This window comes from Myotis lucifugus, unplaced genomic scaffold, assembly GCF_000147115.1.
Source record: "Myotis lucifugus unplaced genomic scaffold, Myoluc2.0 scaffold_211, whole genome shotgun sequence".
In the NCBI taxonomy this organism is placed as follows: domain Eukaryota; kingdom Metazoa; phylum Chordata; class Mammalia; order Chiroptera; family Vespertilionidae; genus Myotis; species Myotis lucifugus.
The window spans coordinates 955,110-966,418 of record NW_005871259.1 but is presented as its reverse complement, the minus strand read 5'-3'; the positions used below and the strand labels follow the sequence as shown (position 1 = coordinate 966,418).

The 11,309-nt window shown below is 54.3% G+C and overlaps 1 protein-coding gene across 2 annotated transcripts in view; it reads right to left on the bottom strand.

Annotated features, from left to right (window-relative positions):
• The window catches only part of ETV3L (ETS variant 3 like), a 15,280-nt gene extending 11,346 nt beyond the window's left edge, over positions 1-3,934 (bottom strand). The window contains exons 1-2 of one of the 2 annotated variants that reach the window (XM_023761645.1): positions 2,033-3,934; positions 1,321-1,427 (exon numbers count right to left, since the gene is read on the bottom strand). Coding sequence is in view for 1 of the 2 variants with exons in the window: in XM_023761644.1 (XP_023617412.1) it covers positions 1,321-1,484 (164 nt within the window). In the remaining variant the exon portion in view is untranslated. Of the gene's footprint in view, positions 1-1,320; positions 1,893-2,032 lie in introns of those variants that run through there. The other variant, XM_023761644.1, reaches the window with a different exon arrangement.
• Positions 3,935-11,309: the final 7,375 nt, after the last annotated feature.

Genomic DNA, 11,309 nt, shown 5'->3' with positions numbered 1-11,309 from the left:
TCACAGGGAAAGTACACACCCCCTCAGGGATGCAGAGTTAGGCATGGAAATGGGGTGTCAGGAGTCTTCTTCCAGCTCCGCACCCACCCCTTTCTCTGGCCCCTCCAGGTCTCTGTTTCACGTTGTTTGACCTTTCGTCCTTCAGCTCATTTCCTCTTTCACTGCTGTTTCTCTCCTCCTTCCTCTCGGTCTACCTCTTCTTCCTTTTTCCCATTTCCCTTTCTGTTCTCCCCCTTGTCCTGTCCATCTTTTTCTGTCTCAGTTTCCATTGGTCTCTCCATTTCTATCTGTACTTCTTGTGTCTACACGTCATGTGCCACTGGCTCTCTCTGTCTTGCTGTCTCGGTCACTGTCTCTCGTTGTTATTTTGTTCTCTTTCTCCAGGTCCCCCACCCCCACTTGCCCCCCAGTCTCTTTTCAATGCTTCAGAGCTGGAAACTGAACCCAGGAACCCAGGCCTCCCAGCTTCCGGGCCCTGGCTCTTTCAGCCCACCTCCTGCTCCCCACTCTTGTCTTCCCAAAGCCCTCCAGCACCTTGCCCCTCCCCCAGTGGCAACCTCAGTTGGTTCATCTCATGCCCATCAACTGTGCCCCAGGGGATCCCCCTGTCTGGATACCCCCTATCCTTCCCTTTGTCTTCCCAACGCAGAGACAAGAAATCCCCTCCAGCCGGGCTGAGGAGCCAGGCCAGCCAGAGGAAGTGAAAGCTCCCAGCCAAATGCTGAGCCGGGGTGAGCTGGCAGCCAGCGTGAGGCTGAGTAACCGGGGACCAGGAATGCAGCAGGCCTGTGGGGCGCTCTCACTCGCTGGGGGCCTCTGCTGCCTCCACCCCAACCCTCAATCCTGCATCCACTTCCAGCCTCCACCTCAACCCCAATCTTTTTTATTTTTTTTAATGTCAGAGAGGAAGGAAGAGGGAGAGAGAGATAGAAACATCAATGATGAGAGGGAATCATTGATCGGCTGCCTCCTGCATGGCCCCCACTGGGGATCGAGCCTGCAACCCAGGCATGTGTCCTTGACCAGAATTGAACCTGGGACCCTTTACTCCGTAGGTCGACGCTCTTATCCACTGAGCCAAACTGGCTAGGGTTCCACCCCAATCTTAACACAACCCTAACTTCAACTTCCACTAAGCCCTGAGGCTCCATTCATGTGTCCTAGCCCCTCTCCCAACTGAGCCTCGATACCCTTGAGCAGGGCCAGGAAGGGGCTCGAAGGTGGGGTGGCGGGGGCACCGCACTCTTCCACAGCCCTTCTCCTACCCACAGGGAACGGGCTGAGGAGAGGAGTGGGACTTCTCTGCCATCAAAGCCTCACCTCAGTGCCTCTCCAGCTTCACACGGCCCACATCTGTCCCCACGGTCACAGGGGCTCTCAGATCCCAGGCTTCTTGGTCCTGGTTCTCTGGGAAGGATCCCAGGAGTCTGCGAAAGGGAGAGCAGGATGGGGCAGAAACCTCTTACGCCATCAGAGGTCTCCATTCAGGTCACGCCAGCCTGCCTCCCATGGGAGCACGGCCCTAACTCTTCCCTCTTTGGGAGCCTCTGCCCATCCTGTTTCCTCCCATCCCCATGCTGTGATGCCCACACCCTCAGGGCTAGTTCTCACCCACTTTCCTTCAACCCTGGCCACATGGATGGCCCCCGTGAGCTCACTGAGGTGCAGAGCTCCCTATATGTTCACAACAAGGCCCCAAGGGCCCCCCTAATTCCATTAATCCAGGAGTCTGCTCCAGTGGGTAACATCTGGGCCCTGGCTGTGCCCCCTCTGGGGGGAAGAGCCTGCCACCCTGCTGGACTCGCTGTCTTTATGCGGCCCCCACCTCTCTCTTCCTTGACTGCCTAACACCTGGATCTGTGCTGTCCCACATCTGACCTCCCGCAGGTGGCTTTAGTGTGGCCCTTGGGTTCTCCTCTCCTTACCTCTCCCCTTCCCAATTGCCCCACAACTGGCTCCACGGCTCGGGGGGTGGGGGGTGGGGGCAGAGAAGGCCAGTCTCAGCCACAGACCTGCCCCCAGAGTCCCTTACCTCAGTGCATCGTCTGTCTGGTCCGTGCTCTGTCCAGCAGCTCCTTCGGGCTCACTCTGCGCCCAGCAACCCCTGGCTCATCACACACTGGAGTTAGGGTTACTTACAATGAGAGCGGGATCTCCAAGCTCTCAGGGGAGCCGATGTGGTTTTCAGACAATAGAATTAACCCTTCGGGGGCCAGTGGCACGACAGACGTGCGCCCCCTCCACCTCCGTGGGGGTGGAGTGGGAGGGAGTCTCTCTCCCTGGGTCCTTTGCATCCTCCAGCGCCTACCTCTGGGGCAGACAGCTCCCCAAACAGAGGGACAGGTGAGAGGGCTGCCCCTTCTGCGGTTCTGAGAAAAGGGACACTGGACGGCCGGGAAGTCCTTCTAGCAGTCTACCCTCCCCAGTATAAGTTAGCTTTCCTCTCAAGGGACTTTCTGCGGAGATAGAAGGAATCTAGGCCTGGATCAGAGCCCCCTTTGCAACCTCTGACACTTCACATCACCTCCCTCCCTGTTTCTTTCTGAGTCCCAGGCCCCACCTGTGCTCACATACTGCTGCCAAATCTGCACAATCTGTGGCTTTTCCTCTTAGTCTCGAGTATTAAAACGATATGAATAGTTTTCCTAATTACCTTCTTCTAAGGATGTTTAAGCACTCGTATGTCTCTTTCCTTTTAGAGTTCTAGAAAGTGATTTTCCCTTTTCTTTATTAATATGACTCAAAGTTAGACAGCAAGAAGAACTTCTAAATAAGGCATAAACCAGACAGGAGAGAGTAACTGCATGGTCACCAGATACCCTGCTAAGGACATAGTCGGAATACGATCAGGGATAGGATTCCAAAATACACTGGGGAAGGGATGAAGGATTTAGGTAACTGACCTCAAGAGAGACTACTCCAGGGAAACTGGAGGGTGGGTGTCAAAGACCAGAGCCTCTGTCTCTAAAGTCCTGGGGACCAAGCAACCCTGGAGCTGGGTAGGTGGGCCTGTGTCCAATCGCCTAATCCCTAGTGGGGAGGGAAAGATTGATGGCTGTCACTGGGGAATCAATATGATTTTCTTTCTTTTTTTTTTTCTCTCCTTGACTCTGGGAGGCCAAGCTTCTCTCCCCTCCTCCTCCATCATTACACAACCTCTCCCAGCCCCGAGCTGATCGAGATGGGAATAGAGGGCCACGGAATTAAATTCTGGGGGTTGTTTTCTGGTTAAATCAACCGAAGCTAACATAATGGAAGTGAGAGAGAGAGGCTGAGTGATGGAAGAGATGGGAGCTGAGGGTTAGGGGGAGGCAGGCGGACAGGGCTCCCAGCCCACTGAGGGCATAGGAAAAGGGCTACAAAGGGAGGGATGGCCCAGAATACTGTCCCAGGGAGGTGAATATTATAGGGAGGATGAGGCAAACTTGATGTTCACAGAGGATGGGGAGCTGCAAGGAAGACTGAGGTTAGTGCCAAGATGCAGTATGCGGGTGTTTTCTTAGATGTCGTTGGTATTTCCTCACCTGGAGAGCTGGTCCTACCCCTTCGCTCACCTTCTCCCCATCCCACTTCCTTCACTTAAGGACCATTTGCGTTAGGAGCAGGAAGATGCTCCTGGGAGGAAGGACCCCTCCCTTCCTCTCCATGAAGGTGTCGCAGCAGAATCTGAAGTGGGAGAACTGGGGCCTGGGCCTGGACCTCGGGCCTGGGCTTCACAAGGACCTCGGCCCACCTCCTTCCTCCCCAGCTCTCCGGGGAGGGTAACCTCTGGAAGGCTCTTCTGCTTTCCCACTTTCTGCTGCCATCCGAGCCCCTAGGCAAGTCCCTCCTGTCGCTAACTTCAAGTCCTTGTGAGAACGGAGCAGCTGCTTCGGAGACAATTAGGTTTTCACCTTTTCTCTTATGCTGTTCCACACACTGTCCCCTACCTCCCTCCTCTCCTATTCCTGTAACCTGATCAAAGCTGCGCCTCTCAAAGCCGCGCCTCTCCCTGCCCTCCCTGCCCTCCCTGCCCTCCCTGTCCTCCCTGTCCTAGTCACACTGTAGAGGAGGCTGGGCATGAGATTAGGAAGTCAGGTGCTGACATTGGCACAGACATTGGCTTCTGGGGTGGCCCACTGGGCCTCTTCTTTCTTCCCCAAGACATAGGCAAATGGCCTGGTGACCTGTGGGGAGGGGGAGTCCTCTGTCCAAATCCAGCCCTTTTCTTTGCTCTCATGAGCATCTCCATGTGCATCCCTGTGTCTGGCACAGTGCCTGGATGTGGGGGCTGTTCTACAATGATTGCTGAGTAAATAAACCATAAAGTACCCCAACCAGCTCTCCACACTCTAGCCAATCCAAATACCCTAACTCGCCCAGCCAGTGTGGCTCAGTGTTTGAGCATCGACCTATGAACAAGGAGTTCATGGTTCGGTTCCTGGTCAGGGCACATGCCTGGGTTGCGGGCTCGATCCCCAGCAGGGGGCGTGCAGGAGGCAGCCGATCAATGATTCTCTCTCATCATTGATGTTTCTATCTCTTTCTCCCTCTCCCTTCCTCTCTGAAATCAATAAAAATATATTTTTAAGAGAAACTTCAAATACCCTCACTTGCAACATGCAGCCTCAACACATTATAAATTGCCTTCAAACCCCCCATCTTCGTGCCCAGTAACTGTACCTGGACTGATCAGCCCCACAAACTCCCCGACAAACTGATACATTGATAGAGGCCAAGTGAGCTGGGGTGGAGATCGCATCCCTGTCTGGAGACCGGAGTCCGCAGGAGGCAGCCCTCCCCCCTTTGGGGCTAAGAGCTGGCTCTGGGTGTCTCTCAGAGTCCACAGGGAGAGAGGCCTGTCGGCCTGAGGGAGGGCCAGGTGGGGGCTGGGGGGAACCCTCTCCGCTCCCCTGCCAGCCCCCAGGGCTTAATGCACAGACTCAGGCATGTTGAGTGCCTTCACAGCAGCAAAGCAAGAAATGCTCTATTTGAGCCTCAAAAGTCACTTTCCTAGTTAGTGACTTTTTTTCATGCAGTGTTTGAGTAATCAGCACGATCTGCTAAATTCTGAGCCTATCGACACTGTCTGACATACTGAACGGGTCCTCTCAGGCCTCGCTTATGCCTTTCAAATGGGTGGGACCAAAGACACAGGGATGGGGTCAGAGCCTGGGGAGGGCTTCTCTGGAGGCTGCACAGAGTCGGGGGTTGCCAGACAGGGTGGAGGGGAGGAGGTGGTGTCATCTCTTCCCTAAGGAATGGGGAAGAAGACGTCTCCTCTCCCTTGCCCTCCTTGCTCTTCTGCCAGGACTGGTCTGGGGTCCAGGGTTGAAGGGACAGGGGACGTGGCTTGTTCCCAGAGGGTCTGTCAGGCCAGGCCAGTGTGACAGAAGGAGAATATCCCTTTATAAACACCCCTTGCCAGCTGTTGGTGAGAGAGGGGTCATTCCCACGGGCTCATTCCCTTGAATCTCCCAGCCGCTCCCCAAGACAGGATGGGGCCCAGTGCACCCTCATCAGAAGGACAGAGGGCAGTGGTGGTGACAGAGACTTGATTTAGAAGAGGGAGAAGAGGTGAAGGAAGGAGAGGGAAAGAGACACCCCTGAATAGAGGGAGAAGGTCCCAGGGGCCAGAAAGAGGAAAGGAGAGGAAGTGCCAGGTATGCTTTTGGAAGGAGGAGAAAATCAGCCTTCGGGAGACAAAGAAGAGGGAGGAGGAGAGGACTAGGGGAAGGAGTAGGTGAGGCAGAGGGAAGAGAGGAGACTAGAGATGGAGGAGGAGGTGAGCAGGAGGCAAGGGAGGCAGCCCTGGGATGTGCAGCAAGTGGATATGAGGGCTAGGGCCAGGGAGGCTGCGTGTGTGTGTGTGTGTGTGTGTGTGTGTGTGTGTCCAGTGGCTGTGGTGTCCGTGGAGACTCTTCAGGTTCCATTAGAGGCAATGGAAGGTGACATGCAGGGATCGATACCAATTGAGGCAACAGACTCTCAGTAATAAACCCATTTCGCTCACACTTCTCCACCCCCACCAGCCAACCCCAAGAGAGGGAGCGAGAGCTTCCCACATCTGAACCCCTCTCCAGCACGGCTGCTCTCAGAACGGTCCCAGCCCTGGTACTGGGATGGGTAGGGACCCCAAGCCTGGGAGGAGTCTTCAGCAGGGTTGGGGCATGTGTTATCTGGTTCCTTGAGGCTCCGGCCCAGGGTCTGCTGCCTTCCACCGGGGCTACCGGCTCCTCTCAGGTGAGGAGGAGTCGGGCTCGTCTCCCAACCCCTGTGGGTATTTCCAAGGCAGAACAGGGAAAAGCTCTGGATTTGCTGATCAGCTTACCCCGGGTGCAGGTGAAGGCCTCTTTGTGTGCCTGGGCCGGTGTGGGTGTCAGAATGTGTGTCTGTCTGTCTCTGTTAGTAGGTGTATGTCTGTGTGTGTCTGAGGATTCATGAAATGAATGTATGTCTCTCTGCAGAGTCTGTCTTTACGACCGTGTGGTTCTGTGCGTAGGTGTTTGTGTTTCCAGCGTGTGTTGTTAGTGGACTGTGTGTGCCTATCCGTGTCCTCCCCCCCCCCACCCCCCCTGCTTCTGGGAACGTGGGTCTGTGAGCCTGAGTTGCCTGCATGAGTCTGAGTGTGTGTATCTGTGTTCCTGTGGGTGTCTGCTGCTGGGTGTGTGGGCTGTGCTCTGTTTTGGAGACTGTAGGTGTCTCTGTGTATATGCATCTGTGTGGGGGGTTGGGAATCGTGACTGGCTTTGTCTCCTGTGCGTGTGGGAAAATGCTGCTGGTCTCTTAGTAATTTTTGCACCCAAACCCTGCTCCAATCCGGCCTCTGGGGCTGGGCCTCAGGCAGTGTCCTGCCTTCCAGGTAGGGTGTCCACCGTCCCTGAAACTGAGCAATTTCCTCAGACACGAGACTCTCAGTACTACGCTCAGTGCTGAAACTGGGGCAGTCCCAGACAAACCAGGGCAAGGGCACACTCCTTCCAGGACACACGGAGGCCAAAGTGAATAGTGGGGCAGGTGTCCGGGAAGGAAGGACGAGAGAAAGGTGGGGTGGGGAGAGTTAGAGGAGAAGCTATAAAGATTGAGACATTTGAATGGAAGAGGAACTAGAAAAAAAAAGAAATAACAGGCCGTGGGAGCAGTAGGAGGCATGCTGGTTAGACTAAAGGAAGACCTTCCCCAGGGTACAGAGGTGGGACTCCAGAAACTAAGGTAGGAGGCAAGGAGGATGGGTTGTTCTCTGCTGAGATAAACTCCGATGAAGAGTCATGTTGGGCTCTGTGGGGGGCACTGGCAGAGTGAGGCTGCTGGCCAGCAGGTAGCCCCTCCGTGGGGGCTCCTACCCTCCTGCACACCCTCACTGTCCGCTCTGTCCCATAGTACAGCGTGTGGGGATGCCCTGCTTTGAATCCTTCCCTCTCTCTGCCTGGTGGGCTCCCTTCTTCAAAGGGAACAGGGATGGGGACCTGGATGGCCCTCAGCGGTGGGCATTGATGAGGTAGAGGGTCAGGAGGCTGTGGGAGGGAGAGCTGGTTTATAATGTCCTGGAGTCTTAAAAACTCCACGGGAAGATCGTAGCCTCATCCATTGTGTTCACCATGGAACCTGCAGTCCCTACCTCAGTGCCTGGCGCATAGCAGTCTCTCAGGAAACTTTTTTATTTTATTTTATATCTTTATTGATTTCAGAGAGGAAGGGAGAGGGGGAGAGAGAGATAGAAACAGCAATGATGAGCGAGAATCATTGACTGGCTGCCTCCCGCATGCAACCCGGGCATGTGCCATGACCGGGAATCAAACTGTGATCTCCTGGTTCAAAGGTCAACGCTTAACCACTGAGTCATGGCCAGCTGGGCTCCCAGGAAACTTTTTTGATGAAATTCATAGCTTTGCCCCGGCTCCTGAGTGTGTTAGCTGTCCTCCTCTCCGGGGATGGATGAGAAAGAGTCTCTGGCTGTTCCTTCTCTCAGCCCCATCCTGCCACTCCTCACTGCCTCACAGGTGAGCCCTGCCCAGCAACTCACATTCCTGCGGAGTCGCTGAAGGTCAGGCACACCGGGCTCCTGCGAGGGGCCTCCGGTCTCTGCTGAAAGTCGTCCCCTATAGTTTTGTCTCAAAGTAGTGCTTTTCTTTCTTTTTTTAAAAAAAAAAATATTTTTTTAAAATTAATTTCAGAGAGGAAGGAAGAGGGAGAGAGAGACAGAAACATCAATGATGAGAGATCAATCATTGATCGGCTGCCTCCTGTACGCCGCCTCCTGGGGATCAAGCCTGCAACCGAGGCATGTGCCCTTGACTGAATGGAAGCCGGGACCCTTCAGTCTGCAGGCCGATGCTTTACTCACTGAGCCAAACCGGCTCAGGCAACGTAGTGCTTTTCAAATTGCCCTGACACTGGCTCTTCGGCACTTCGAGGTGATTGAGAGGGTTACACCAATCGTCATGAAGAGGAAACTGCCTTTGAGGGGTCACACAGGCTTTTATCTGTTCCATAAACTGGGTTCTCAGTAGAAGTTCTGAAAATAGAGCTTTAATGCTAAGAATCTTTGCACCCTGGGCCACTCCTGGCATCTGTAGGTGCCTCTGTGAGGAAGAGTCAGGAGAGTGCGCCCAGGGCAGAGACTGCGCACGCCTGGGTGCTCCTCAGGGTCGGGGAAGCTGAGCAGGTAATTCCATGAACCCAGACTGGGGTCTGGAGGAAGGGACATGGCTGAAGGTGGACATGTCCCCTTGACCCCACAAACTCCACACCTGGGCTGGGGGCAGTGCTGTTTGCAAATTACAATTGCAGTATTTGTTGGGCCCCTGCCTTGCTGGTCTATGAGCTGGGCCCTGGGCTGAGACAGTGGGAGAACGGAATCTTGCCCAGGATCCTATTGTGTTCACTCTCCTTTGGGCCGCGTCATTTTACCTTTTGGGTGGCTCTTCTTGTCTATTTCTCAGATGGGTTTTGTCTCTTGCCTCAGACTGGGGGCTTTGGGAAGCCAGGAGCTGTTGGCTCCCTGAGGACACGGTATCTCCTCCATCAGACTAGGGGTTGCCCGGCTGCAGACTAGGGGTCAGGGTGGGAATCCCTCCTTCCTTAGTCTGTAGACTCCCTGGGAGGGGCTGAGTCTCCTTCCCTAGTTCCTCTTCCTCGTCTGAGCCCTGGGGCGGGGAGGTGGGGGGTGTCGGGGGTGAACACAGCAGAGATTTGGCCAAGGCTCCCTGAAAATAGTGAGGAAGGGGGGAGGGTGACAGCATGAGGAAGGCAGGCAGCAAGGACACACACACACACAGGGCCACAGAGAGGGCAGGGAGAAACTGGCATCACACAGAGCAAGAGGGTGCAGGCAAGGCTGTGCAGCCTTAGTGGAAGGGACGTCCAAAAGCCTGGCTTAGGAGTGGGGTGGGCGGAGAGGGGTCGTGGGGGGGGTCATAGTGCGAAAAGGCAGATTGTGGCTGTTGCCCACCAATTCTACTTCCCCAGCTCTGTTCTGGACCTTTGAGGACACGAGATGGGCAGACATTTCCACCGTCTGGAGCCAGAAGGATTTCTTGGCAGAGGAGAACTCAGGGACTCCAAGGGGGATGCTGGTCTCCCTCCCCTCCATCTAACCCTGACCCCCACCGCAACACAAACTTGGGGCGGGCCAACCAAACTTTTGTATATACATTCAGTATCAACGAGCCCTGTGTCAGGCTGATAGGAAAGAATAAGAGGGAGAGAGAAGGGGCCAGGAGAATGCAGAGCTCAAATGAGACCTGAGATAAAGCAATTACCTGATCAATATGGGTGAAATTGAGTAATCTAGCAAATCAATACCCTGGGCAGGAGGCTGAGGGTGCTCCATGCTCTCAGTCCTCATCTCTGGACTACTCCTGCTGCAGCCCCCCTCACCCACTTTAGTCCTCCCTGCCCCCGCCCCCCCCCACCCCCCCAGCACTCCAGGAATTCACTCTATGTCTGCCTTGCATCCAGCCTTGAACTCTGGTCCCCCAAAGGCTGCCCAAGACTTTCTCTTCAGCTTTTCCCTTCCAAAACCGATCCCCTTCTCTCAACAGTCCTCGTCTAGGTTGATGCCTCCACATCTTTCTCCATCTTCCTCCATCCCTGCCCGCCTTCCCACTCATTGGGGTCCATAGCCCAAGCCAACTGGGTAGCCAGCTGCCCACATCCGTGTCCGGGAACAGGAATGGGGAGGTGGTTCCACCTCTCCCCTATCTGAGAGGCACTTGCTAAGGACAAGAACTAGGTTTTCAAGTCTCCCCCTACTCCTTATATGCTAGGTTGCAGGCTGAGCCAGACTCTGAGGCAAGAAGCTGGAGGAGGATCCTGCCAAACCAAAGGGGACACAGTGGGTGCTGACCGTAGTGAAGGCTAGTAGGCCATCTGGGTCTGCCTAGAAGAGGGTCTTGGGGCTCTGGTTATTTTAAAAGAAGGGGTGTGGGGGAGAGTGAGAACTGAGAACGCCCCCAGTATGTGGGAACATGAGTTCCTACCTTCCCAAGTCAGTATTAAAGATTCTCTGGCAACCAGGAAAGCTACAGCTCACTGGGAGATGAAGAGAAGGGCCATAGCATTGTGGGAAGGAAGGCCACTGGAGCAGCAGTCAAAGCCTCCTAATGACTCATCTTCCATCGCTGTTGGACTGGAGGATCCTGGCAGGTAGGGAGTGTCTTTATTTGGCTGTGAAAGCTCAGGACAGAGCCTGACATCCAGCAGGCACTCTGGAAATGTTAGTTGAATAAATGAATGACTGTTGTCACCTTGCCACAGTCCACCTTGTACCTCAGTTCATTATGTTGGCTTGTTTCCTCACCTAAAATGTTAGTCACTAGAGAGCAGAACCTGCTGTGTCTCTCAGCACATGGCCTGCCAGGTTTGTTTCACAAATGAATGAATGAATGAATGAATGAATGAATGAAGGTATGTATATGTGCCTCCCCCTCTCTGGCCTGGGGTAGTTCCATCCAGGGGAGCTCACACCAGCAATGATTCCACAAGTTCCTTTAGAGAAACCAGAGGCCTCTTTCAGGCAACCCAATCCCCTGCCCCCTTTCTTCTGCCCTCTATGTATCACCTCTGAGAGGCAGGGAGGTATTTGAGAAAAAACACGGACTTTGGAGTCAGAAACTCGGGGTGAGCCTGGTTAGTTACTCCCTAGCTATGTTGACCGAGGGCAATTCACTTAGCTTCTTTGACCTTTGTCTTCTTCATCTGCAAAATGGGGATAACAATGATACATTAGGCAGAGAGCTATTCAGACGAAGTGAACATAATGTACAAATGTTCGTTGTTATTTTCAATATGAGGGTAGGAGGGGTTGCTCAGCAGAAGAACAACATTTT